The sequence below is a fragment of the Epinephelus moara genome, chromosome 7 (genome assembly GCF_006386435.1).
Source record: "Epinephelus moara isolate mb chromosome 7, YSFRI_EMoa_1.0, whole genome shotgun sequence".
NCBI lineage: Eukaryota > Metazoa > Chordata > Actinopteri > Perciformes > Serranidae > Epinephelus > Epinephelus moara.
Window position 1 is genome coordinate 2505826 of NC_065512.1, and position 12848 is coordinate 2518673.

The window sequence follows — 12848 nt, forward strand, 5'->3', positions numbered from 1 at the left end:
GGTTTTAAAACAAAACTAAAATAAAACTTTTTCCATATTCAACATGGTGTACAGGATTGTTATTGTTGCTCATCTATTCATTTGTGTTATTTGAATACAATCTTTTAATAGGCAACAGAAAAAGGTAATAGATAATAGATAGTTGTTGTTGCTCACTGACTGGTTCTGTTATTGACTGCTCTATATGATGATTTATCAGAGGACAAAATGGGAAAATGCCTCTATTTTTCTTCTGTAGATTAAAGTTAAAATATAATGCATTTTAAAACTTACTTTTAAATTAAAGTACTAGTTTAAGTAGATTAAAAAATGCACTTGTGGAAACACTAGTGAAAAATGTACTGCACATATTGTTACTGACTTTAAAAAGTTTAAAAGTGTAGCTTTCAGTATGACAGTACTGGGTCAGAGATGTCAGAGGTTGTTTTTCCACTCATCATATCACATGCAGTGTGACAGTACCACTCAGGGAGGAGTAAATAAGTCGGTGCACAGTTTCCTTTGTCGTGTAGCATTTTATTATTTCTGCTGATGCTGTTGTTGAAGGCACAGTCCATGAGCGGTGTGCAGCACACATTCCATTATAACATCAGAGAGCACACAGACGTGTGGATTAACGATTGAATGAAGACCGTGTGTACTCCATTCAAATGGTGATGTGCACTTTACATGAACTGGGGGTTTAAATTGACGTCAATATCAGAGAGGCGGGTACGTATAGTACAGTATTCAGTCACCTCTCACTCACTGTTATCCTTACCATAATCATCATTTTGGGGGAATGTCAATAGAAATCAAACTGGACAGTCTTGGAGTCTTCACAGTTACTAATCTATTGTTGTTTCAGATCCTTTGACTTATGAACTCATTATTATTATTCCAAGCATCATTTAGCCAAACAAGGAATCTGATTACATTTGTCAGTTTTCTGGGTTTTACCACATCACATGCAGTTCTGAATAATAACAGCTGCCGTTATCTGACACCTCTTCACTGAGCCTGTCAGGTATAGCTGCTCGGTCAGCGGACTTTGACGTCTGGCTTTGTCTGTTATTGACATTTTGTTTCACAGGAAATGTACAGTTTGCATACAGTCTCTTTCAAAATAAAAGCTCTACGTCAGTACAACACCGCATATTGACTTTTTTTTTCCTTCAACAGCACACACACACACATGGTTATGTTTAGCCAAGAAAAGCACAGTAACACAGTGTTTACCAGGCTTTATGTCTTGTATGTTTCCCTTTGCAGGTGTGTCTGCAGGTAGAGACTGGCAGAGCTAATTAACCTGATGTCTTGCACCTGTGCAGGGTGGGTCGCAGTTATTTAGGCTGGTTCCTCTTTTTCTCTCACATCACTATCTCCCCCCTTGGTTTGGGCTTCCTCTCACACCTGGGCTCACACCTGTGTAGTAATGATGCTGTTTAATCAGCAGCTTGATACGTCACACCTGTCAGGTGGATGGATTACCTTGTAAAAGGAGAAGTGCTCACTAACATGGATTTTAACAAATTTGGGACCAAAATTTGAGAGAAATACATTTATTGAGGTCACTTAAAAAAACAAATTAAATATTTAACTAAAAACTGTGAAAAATTAAAGCCAAAAAAACAGTGTTGCATTTAAATTTTTGATCAATGTACATTGAACACTGCCTCTGGCTTACAGACTACAGATTAATTTATCATGATGCTTCTGTTTTAGGCCTTGTTTACACGGATACAGATACAAATAAAAATGGATTTTTATTGATCCTGTATAAAAAAAAAAATCCGAGTTTACATGATCAGTTGTGAAAACGATGTCCCTGTTTACATGAAAACGCAAAAGCTTTTTGCTGCAGTTAGCAAGCCAGGCCAGTAGGTGGCGATACGCCATATGTCAAACACCAAAGAAGAACGTTGATTTGCTTTCCTCTTGACACTAGTGATAAAAACAATGATAAACTACATTTCAACGTTATGTAGCATAGTTAGCTGCTGTGCACTTACTAATATTGGGCACAGCAGACGTCTTTGTGCGCCGATGTAGCGGTGATGTTGATGCAGCAGTGCTAAGTTCATTTGTTAGCTCGTAAGTAGTCCCAAAAGTGCTAACAAAACGTAAACAACCCAACATATATCTGCCATTGTTGTTGTGGTTACCGAGCGCCTAACTGGGTTGCAAAGCCGTTTTTGAAAATCTCCGCTTTCATCGAGAAAAACGCCGGTTACGTGTTAATGATAGGTACAAATGCAAAGATAAATACCTGTTTTCAGAAATATACAGAACCGTATAAAGAGGCCCTTAGTGTCAAATAAAATGTTGTTTAAGTTACTTTAAATCTTGTTTGGTCTCCGTCTTTGTTCAGTTCACTGAGCTTGGGCTGTGACGATAGCAACTAGAGGCCTTCTTAATCCATAGAGGTTCATTCTGTCTAAGTGTTAAATTGGTGTTTTTGTTTTCTTTTATATCGGACATGATAAGGTTTGTTTTGACAGGTGTCTTCCTTCTTCTTCAGACACGTCACCAGATGTCATTGGTGACGTGCCTTATATCAGCTGATGTTTCGGAGGCGCAGTCGCCCTGTCAAATTTAACAGGGGCACTGCGCGTCCTGCTGTCAGATCGCTCCTCGTGGACGGCGCTCCAGGTATGTGACAGCGTATATGCTCCCTCATCCTGGTTCATCGTCCTGTGGGCCTGCCTCCTTATCTCCACTGCCTCCATGATCCAGCATTGGAAACGATTATCTTCTGTGCGGATGACTCTGGCTTCCTCCCAGTTCATTATGTGGTTCTCTCTTTTGCAGTGATCGGTAATGGCTGACTTCAGAGGCCATCTTGAGGGATCACACAGTGACATGAGATTAGTTTGGTGAAGTGGGTGAACGGTGCCTGATTTATTTGTAAATTATGCCCTGGATTGCACAGGATCAGACTGGGATTGAGTGATCCGTGACTTAAAAAAATTGTGGGTCAATGTGGGCATAAAGTACTAATCCCCACCCCCGACATACAAAACCTGAGCTCGGATCACACCCATCCTCCAACTCGGCCTTCATTGTGATCTGAACTACACACCTGTGTAGTTTCTTGACTGCATCTTGCACAGTTGTGACACTATCGCAGCAACAGAATCTGTCCACAGGCAGATAAAAATATACATCTGGCAAAATACTCAAAAACTTTTATGTGGTAGTTCCCACTACAACAGGTGTCTCCAGGACCAAATGTATCCATGATGGCACACACACAATCACAAACAAAAAGTTGCCTGTCAACTCACAACTGCGTTAGAGAGACACAATATTTTTGACAAGTTTCAGTCAGGGTTTAGGGAACAGCACTCGACTGAAACTGTACTTCTGAGAGTTTCAAGTGATATTTTAATGTCCTCTGACGGAGGTGACTGTTTTGCGTTCATACCTCTGGACCTCAGATCTTCATAAACAGGTTGCGTGATTGCGTTGGCATATCAGCTGAAGCATTAGACTGGTTTCCTTCATATCTCTCTGACAGGAGTTTCTCACTCTGTATTGGTGACTTTGTATCTGATTCCTCCCCAGTGTCCTGTGGTGTCCAGCAGGGCTCACTTCTTGGGCCTCTGTTATTCTCTCTATAACTTGTGTGCACCAGATCTGTATTTTATTCATGTTTTGCATATTGTTGTTGTGTATTGTGAATTTTCTTTTGGGGGAGGGGTGGGTGGGGTGGTGGGGGGGGGGCGCTTTCTTACTTACACAAGTCAGGTTTCCAACCATATGTAGCACAAATTCTAATTTTCAGTTTTAGAGAAAATCAGCAAAAGAAAATAGGAATTTATGTGCTTTCCGTCCACTACTAGTATGCAAATATAAGAGCTGGTATATTAAGATAAGCAGGAGGTGGTGCTAATTCTCCAGTCAGGGATCTGCAGACGAGGGGCAACAAAATGACACATGAGAGCACACTGGACAGTGGAAATAGAGAGTTTAGTTTTAAGCAAGTGGTGTTACAGCTCTGTCCTCTTGAAAGATTTGTACAAACAGCTCTGTGTGCGTACAGGGTTGTGCATAAGGGTCGAAACTGTCCAGTGTTTTAATGAAAGCAATGAATAACAGCTTTTTAACTTAATTCTAGTGCATTTGTTCCTGCTCCACGCATGAGTGCCTAAAGTTCTTTTTTCTCAAGAGTAGACTGATAGAGACAGTCCTCGAAAACAACACCACCTCACTCTCCATGTTAAAAGTGAGCTGGAGACGTCATTATTTAGACACTTCATTAGTTTGTTGGGTGACACAGTGGTGCAGCTGTTTGCACTGTCACCTCACGCAAGAGGGTTGTGGGTACAAATCCATGGGCCAGCTGGGGCCCTTCTGTGTGGAGTTTGCATGTTCTCGTTTCTTTAGTTTAACAGGTGACTCTAAATTGTCTGTAGGTGTGAGTGTAAGTGTGAACTGTTGTCTGTCTCTGTGTGTGTGTCAGCCCTGTGATCCAGGGTGAACGCTGCCTCTCGCCCAGTGACAGTTGTGACAGGCTCCAGCACACCTGGGACCCCTAACATGAATGAATAAATGAATGCATTTAATTGCATTTGAGATTTTCAAAATTATGGCATTCCCACTTAATTGTTTTTATGCACATATTGAAAATGCAGATAAAAACAGGTGGATGGAATCACACTGACATTTGACAGCTTCTGAACTCAACATAGTTTCAGGGTCACAGCCATGACCCTGGGGTCTTTTACTTGTGTCAACCTGTGTGTTCCTGTGTGTGTCTGTGGTCTTCCTCTGCTCCTCTGCTCCCTCCTGGCTCCTGATTACTGCTGATTACCCACACCTGCCCCTCATCAAGCTCCAGTAGATCTACTCCAGTCATTTATCCACTCATCACCAAATCACTCACTCAGCTGCAGCAGTACTAACTTGTTCAAGTCTACATGTTGTTTTTCCCACCTGGCCTAATCCTGTTCCCCTCTGCTCCAGGATCATCTTCTCTGGTTGGCCTCCTTATTTGCCTGCCTGTGCCCCCTCTGCAAATCCCTCAGCCCCTCTAAGTAACCACCCTGCTCCCCCCAGGCCTCGTCTCAACCTCTTCAGCCATCACACAACACTCCCTGCCCTCTGACCTCCACCATCTCCTCCTCATCCTCACCTCCACTCTGTGACCAAATAATAAATCCTGTTATTTCTGAACGTTACCTGAGTCTGTCTCCAGGTCTGTCCATGCCACATCAGAACACACACACCCTGGATGACCACACATTTATCACATCTCTAGTATTACAGGTTTTTTTTAGCTGAGATAAAAATGAAAGTGTTACTGTAGTTCTTCGTCAGCACAGGAATGTTTGGTGATTTCAAATACATGTCCCTCATATGTGAGAGGTATCTTGTGATGAAAGTTGTACCTGTGGCCAGTGGGGTTTTAGGGCAGTGGTTCCCAACTGGTGGGTCGTGGTCCAAAAGTGGGACTGTGTCAAGTTTGTCAAAAACACACATTATTTTTAAGTACAGTGAATTTCTGTCACAGAGCATGAAGCGCATGTAGATTTCTTTCAGATAAAAAGTATTTATACTTTTGTCAGATCTTTGTACTGAAGTTTTACAGAGATTGCAAACTGGAAATCATTTTACTGAACAAGAGTAGAACAGTAAAATTAGGTGAGGTCGGCAGAGAGTTGACCAATGTGCTGTACAATAAATAAATATATCTCTCTCAAAATATAAAGTGTGCAAAAGGAGATAAAGTAGTAAGATCTGAAAATAACATATGAAAGATAAAACAGAAACCTTAAGAACAATCAAAGGCCTTAGAAAACATGTCAGTCTTCAGCTCAGATTTAAACGTGTCTACAGAGGAGGAGCACTTCACTGAAATTTGGGGCGGCTACTGGAAACACACGATCGCCTTCCCCCTTAGTCTGGATCTTGGGACTGCCAGGAGCAGCAGGTCTGAGGATCTGAGAGGTCTTGGGTTGGAAAAGAGGCGAAGGAGCTCAGAGATGGATTTGGGTACCAGGCCATGTAAGGCTTTAAAGACAAACAGAAGGCCTTAAACTCAGACCTTTACTTTACTGGTAACCAGTGCAGGGACGCCAATACAGGTGGGATGTGGTCTGTTTTCTGTGTCCCAGTTGGAAGTCTAGCAGCAGTGTTCTGTACCAACTGCAAGCAAGATAAGGGTGACTGGTTTATTCCCACATACAGAACATTACAGTGATCCAAACCAGAGGAAGTTAGGGCACTGCTGATGAAAAAAAGATAAATAGAAAATATCATAAAATATCATAAAAATAGATAAATAAATATAATAATAATAAAATCAATAAAAACATAAACACTAAATAAATAGGAACACAAACAGCAACAATAAATAAATAAATAAATAAAAATAATGAATATAATTAAAAAATAAATACAATAAAGTTACAGAAAATCTAATAAAAATAATGAAACAAAATATAATAAAATATGATTAAAAAAAATTAATAAATAGGAACACAACCAGCAACAATAAATAAATAAAAATAACATAAATAGAAAGGAAAAAGACATTAGAAAAACATAATTTACATTGGGGGAACTGCACAACAGACATGTTATGTTAAGTCTTTCATTGCATACTGTAGATTACATTCACTTTGTCAGGTTGTGATTATGTTATGTCCAACATATAACATAAATCCTCACCCCTAAGTTATGTCATTTTTTCTAAAGTCAACTTTTATTCTGCCTCAGCAGGTCGTGCATTTGTTCACAGCCATGAACCCTATCTTTAGGGGAGAAAACCTTGTGCTGTGTTGTTCCAGCCACGAGATTAAAGGTAACCTGTGTAATGAGCCTTTAGAGGCAGGTGTGTTTGTGGTAAACACGCTCAGCAGCACAGACAATACAAAGTGGGGCCTCCTGTCACAAATGCAACCACCGCAATTCACGATCTGTTGAAGGTCACTTTGAATTGAACCGAACACGGGGGCCTCTGCTCCATGTTGCTCTGTCAGGAGTTTGAACAATGGGGTCATGTATCCTGTGTGTGGGAGGTCAGGTATAAAAGCAACAGGGGGACATCGAGAAAAGTGTGCAGTCCCCTTGAGCCAAAACAGTAGTAACTGTAACCATGACCATGGGCAAGGTGTGTACAGCTTTCGATTTCTATTATTTATAACATAATTATGACCATGCTTAAAAAAAAAAAAAAAAAAACCTTATTCAGTATGATGGTTTCTTTTCCAGATCATCTTCTACGAGGACAGGAACTTCCAGGGTCGTTCCTATGAGACCAGCAGCGATTGCGCTGACATGACCTCCTACCTGAGCAGGTGTCACTCCTGCAGGGTGGAGAGCGGCTGCTTCATGGTCTACGACCGCCCCAACTACATGGGAAACCAGTACTTTGTCAGGAGGGGAGAGTACTCTGACTACCAGCGCATGGGCATGAGTGATTGCATCAGGTCTTGCCGCATGATCCCCATGGTACACTAACTCCTGTTAAATTTAAATCAAACCTTTCATAAAAATCATTCCAGTATTTTAATGTAATAATCTAAATCACTCATTTCACGTTACAGCACAGAGGCCAGTTCAGGATGAGGATCTACGAGAGGGAGAACTTCGGAGGTCAGATGCATGAGCTGATGGACGACTGCGACAACATGCAGGACCGTTACCGTATGAACGACTGCATGTCCTGCAACGTGATGGACGGCCACTGGCTGATGTACGAGCAGCCCCAGTACAGAGGCAGGATGATGTACCTGAGGCCCGGCGAGTACAGGAGCTTCAGGGACATGGGCATGAGCGGCACCAGGTTCATGAGCATGAGGCGTATCATGGATTCCTGTTATTAGAGCACCGGTGTATAAAAGCAAGATTTTGAATAAAATCTAGTGATTCTCTTTTAAATGAATTCCTCTGTTACTTATTACTGAGTGAAGTTAAACTCACACAACAAAGTACAACTTGACCTCATGTTTAAGAGGTCGACACACGTGCAGGATCTTTGTGTTCAAAAGATTTAATTGAGGTGTTACAGTCACCATCAGATGGCAGCCCTTCTCCATCTTTGAAATATCTCTCAGTGCCATGTTGGGTCTGACAGAACCATTATTTAATAACCCTAATACATATTTAATGCAGAACAGTGCAACATATCCCAACAGGGACGACTAAGAATGCCTAAAAGTTTATCTGTTGATACGATACAGATGTTGTGTTTGTCATCATTCACTTCAGTTTTAATATGAATCAATATGATCAATGTTATCAGGGGAAATTAATTCATAAAACACAAAGTTTCATGAATGATAAGTGCACCCTCACTGGCACTTGGGATCCTCTCTGTGTTCTAAAGTCAGTCCATATCTAAAACATTTAACACTCGCACATCAATTAGAAAAATAAGCATAAAAATTGTGTAAATACTTTTGCTAAATTAACCAGTTTCATACATTTGACACGAAACACATCGTATTATTTTGAGTGTTCAAGGCGGACCATGAGCCTCACTGCACAACTGTGAGGCGGTCACAGCTAAATATTATTAATCAATCAATCATTTCATATAATTGTAACAATATTTGTTCAGAATAAATCATGTCATAGAGAGGCGACAGTAGCTCAGTCCACAGGGACCTGGGTCGGGAACTGGACGATGGCTTACGTCTGGACCAAATATGCAGTGTGGACAGGTGGCTGGAGAGGTGCCAGTTCACCTCCTGGGCACTGCTGAGGTGCCCTTGAGCAAGGCACTGAACCCCAAACTGCTCGGGGTGCCTGTCCATGGGCAGCCCCCTCACTCTGACAGCTCTCCATTTAATGCATGTACGTATAAGTCCAGTTAATACATGCGAGCCTGAGTGTGTTTGACAACAGAGTGAAAATTTTCCCCCAAGTGTACCTTCTTCTTCCTCCTCTTATCGTCATCATCATCATCAGATGGGCCTGATGATCTGTAAGTGCACCAGACTCATGGCAGCAACAAATGATGAGCAACAGATGAGTTTCTCGTCTCCTCACAATGTTGTGTATTTGGTGAAGAGTAAGGACTCACACATGCTTTGACTTAGGTGGCCATAGAGCAGTTTTCCAGTGTCTGCAACAGAACCGTGAGTATTGCATGATATAATAATAATGTTGCACAGATGGAATTAATATTAGGGAACTGTAGATTATGCAGAGTTTACTATATGTCATCCATTAGAATATTTTCCCCAGCCTTTACACAATATATAAACTCATTTATTTTGATATCAGAGAAAAATGTATGCATCCTCAGATATGTGTCATGTTATTTATTATTTTATTGATTGTATATGAACAACGTCACTAGCTATGTTTCCATCCAAAAGTGATTCGAATCATTGGGAAATGCGCATTAAAAGAAATACGAATCCTGTGTGTTTCCATTAAATGAACGGACTTTGGTGAAAACTACAAACTCGTGCGAGTTTTCCGCAGAACCGGAAACAAAACAAGTCTCGCGTTCTTCTTCTTCTACGTTTTTTGGCGGTTGGCAACCAGCTTGTAAATGCATTACCGCCTTCCCGACCCGGAGTGTGGATATCACCATGGAGAGAGGTGCGCTACAGACTTTCCACGTCCACATATGACGTCCAAGGTACGCTGGGTGTGTTGGTTATTGACATTGATGATTAAGTTTATTTTATTAGGATAAACCCCTTGAGGTGAATCACCTCGTTTTCGAGGGGGTCCTAACGTTCTGGGACGCCGTGTCAACTTCAGCCTGTTACATGCATTGTCTGTTTTCAAAATACACTTCTGTTTTCACAGGAAATGTACAGTTTGCATACAGTCTCTTTCAAAGTAAAAGCACTACAATTTAATTCTTGAGCCTGTCTTTTTATTTAACAGCCATTATTGTTTTGAATTTAATATTTATTTTTGTATTCATCTATACTAATGTTTCCTATCTGTGCTACTTTATACTGTCTGATATCTATTTACTGTTTTAATCAGTTATATTTTATAATGTATATGATAACTGTGCAAAGCTCTCAAAACATCGTGATATATTACTGATTAAAGAGCTTGTGGTTTAACCTCCAAATAAAACTGCAGATGATCTGAATGAATTGTTGGCATGTTTACATTTCTCGCCTTGTTTACTTTAAAGATGCTGCAGCGTCGCTAGAGTGGTGAGTCCAGTCTCACTATAACAATAGAAACAAAGCTGCAAATGTGAACAGCTAAATTAATTAATTATTATTTTTTGATGTAAACAAGCAGTATTAGAAAATACTATGAGGTAAGTTTGACCTGTTTTTGAGTTTAGGAGTCACAGCAACCATCAGTGCTGTGTGATGGGATTTTTTAACATTTTAAGGACGAACCACACAAAGAAAGCAAATGCTCGACAAACATGTTTATGAATTACACATCGTTTTTATTCACTGGAGTCAAATACAGGAGTCTAGCACATGTCGGTGATACGCCTCATGCTCATGAACCTGGTGCCGCTCATGCCCATGTCCCTGAAGCTCCTGTACTCGCCGGGCCTCAGGTACATCATCCTGCCTCTGTAGTGGGGCTGCTCGTACATCAGCCAGTGGCCGTCCATCACGTTGCAGGACATGCAGTCATTCATACGGTAACGGTCCATGATGTTGTCACAGTCGTCCATCAGCTCGTTCATCTGACCACCGAAGTTCTCCCTCTCGTAGATCCTCATCCTGAATGGACCTCTGTGCTGTAAGACAGAACAGGGAACATGTGAGTACAGCCACATATGTTAAAGTATATGAGAATTAAAGGGATGTACAGCTGAGGTTTCTTACATAGGGGATCATTCTGCAGGATCTGATGTTGTCGAACATCATGCCCATGCTCATCATACGCTGCATGTCATGGTACTCGCCCCTCCTCATGAAGAACTGCATGCCCATGTAGTTGGGACGCTCGTAGACCATGAAGCAGCCGCTCTCCACCCTGCAGGACTGGCACCTGCTCAGGTAGGAGGACATGTCAGAGCAGTCGCTCATGCACTCATAGGAGCGACCCTGGAAGTTCCTGTCCTCGTAGAAGACGATCTGAAACAGACATTTACGAATCAAACATCAGTGCAAACCTTAACTGTTAGATGTATTTGGCAGTGTAAAAATTATTTGTAGATATGTAACAACACAAGTAAACATCCCATTACCTTGCCCATGATGGTGGTTTAGGTGGTTACCAGTGGATGGTTCAACTTGCTCTGCCAACTCATTGACTCTGGAGCCCTTTTATACAAAAGCCCAGGGGCCATGATGTGTTGTTATTCAAATGTGCAAAGCTGATGAATTAGCAGTATGACTTTTGCTGAACGGGGTCTATAAATGTGTTAACAATGGTTCTCCATCCATCCTTTTCTGGCAGCCGTCATCTGCATTGTCTATTATAAGCATAAGCTTTGTGTGTGTTCTATTCTCAGTCAGAACGTTCTCCACATATGGTCTGACCATCAAAGAACGTGACAGCAGGCAGCGTCCCCGACAAACCCATGAGAAACCCAGAACCTGGACAAATATTCACTAAGTATAAAGAAATAAACAGTGTGACTTTGTATTTTTGTATTTTTCACAGCAGTCTTCCCTCGACTGATAAAAAAATCCTGTCGTGTTAATTGACAGAATGTTGATTATGCAATCTCACGTAAATCATTTTTTATTTAAAAGGCCGTTTGTAGCAACATGTCACATTTAACTTGAGCATAACCATTATTTTTAAAAGAAACACAGACTACAGCCAAACAAGACTCAGCAACTGAACTGCTCATTTCATAGGATTTATAAATCTCCAGAAAGTTAATGAAAAAATAGGGTGTTAAAACAATAATTAATGAAGTACGGTTAGTTATACTATAGATTGTTTGAGAGTAGCGCTAAAGTCTGTTTGACAGTTAACTCTTTTTTTCTAAAGGCTGGACGACACATTAAAAGTCGTCACGTACAAAGTCTTTCAAGTAATTTAAAGTTTATTTATAGAAGAAGTTTGACAGCCAAGATGAGATGAAGTAGCCCTGAGTTTGTGTTAATGTCTCGGTTGATGAAGAATTAAATTATGAATTTATTAAGAATTGTGATTTTAACACATGGAGTATGAAGGATTTATGAACGAGGAGAGAAACTTCTACAAATCAAATGATAAAAATGGATGTGTTAATTATGTATAACGTACCTTAACTCAGCACTGGACGAGGCTGATGTCATAAGCCAAGGCAACTTGATCTGTACAGCACATTTCATACAGCAGGGAAATTCAAACTGCTTTACAGAGCAATGAAATATATAAAACACAATGAAGGATACAGATTTATAGAGTACAGAGACAAAAGATATGATTTAGAATTAGAAAAAAAGATTCAGAAAAATATTGCAAACAGTTGGTGTATGGCTGCAACAAGGTGCAAAGAAAACAGACTTAGATAAACAAATCACGACATACGTGACGCATGACTCAAATGTCCAGTGAGGAGATGAAAAATTCCACTCGTTTCTTTTTCTGCAATCGTTTAATTGCACCTGAATTTTTTTACCTCAATGCGCCGACTGCTAATATTCACGCACGAGTACAGAGTGGACAGAAAGGTGCATTAATTAGCATTTTCTTTTGCTGATTTTCTGGAAATTCATTTTAAACTTTGCAGTTACTTCAGATAAAACACTGGCCAATGAACTGGTTTATTTGGACACTGATCTGATGTTGTCACTGAAATCGTTTGACCAGCCAATAAGTGGACTCAACAACTGGATTATCAAACTGACTTGTGCAGGTTTGGCTAAATGATGAAACACACTAATGCAAATACTGACTGATATGGACGATACCACCAAACTTAAGCTTTGAAATAACTGTTTGTTGTTTTATTTTTATTGTTTTCTTTTTAATAA

The 12848-nt window shown here is 40.5% G+C and overlaps 2 protein-coding genes across 2 annotated transcripts; one reads left to right on the forward strand and one right to left on the reverse strand.

The window, feature by feature from the left end:
- The first annotated feature begins 6956 nt into the window (after nt 1-6956).
- LOC126393309 (gamma-crystallin M3-like) lies at nt 6957-7866 on the forward strand. The gene is made up of 3 exons (XM_050049401.1): nt 6957-7096; nt 7198-7437; nt 7533-7866. The coding sequence occupies exons 1-3, from the start codon at nt 7082-7084 to the stop codon at nt 7809-7811; spliced, it is 534 nt and encodes a 177-aa protein (XP_049905358.1). The 5' UTR covers nt 6957-7081; the 3' UTR covers nt 7812-7866.
- A 2479-nt stretch (nt 7867-10345) lies between these two features.
- On the reverse strand, nt 10346-11234 carry zgc:153846 (uncharacterized protein LOC767711 homolog). Its single transcript, XM_050049733.1, has 3 exons — nt 11123-11234; nt 10758-11009; nt 10346-10669 (listed from the first exon to the last, which is right to left on the reverse strand). The coding sequence occupies exons 1-3, from the start codon at nt 11129-11131 to the stop codon at nt 10394-10396; spliced, it is 537 nt and encodes a 178-aa protein (XP_049905690.1). The 5' UTR covers nt 11132-11234; the 3' UTR covers nt 10346-10393.
- Between the last annotated feature and the right edge of the window lie 1614 nt (nt 11235-12848).

Excerpts from the sequence above, each read along its gene's own strand:
- LOC126393309 (XM_050049401.1), top strand. Across the intron at positions 7,438-7,532 it reads CTTGCCGCATGATCCCCATG|CACAGAGGCCAGTTCAGGAT; the intron begins GTACACTAACTC and ends TTCACGTTACAG.
- zgc:153846 (XM_050049733.1), bottom strand. Across the intron at positions 10,670-10,757 it reads CCTGCAGAATGATCCCCTAT|CACAGAGGTCCATTCAGGAT; the intron begins GTAAGAAACCTC and ends TCTGTCTTACAG.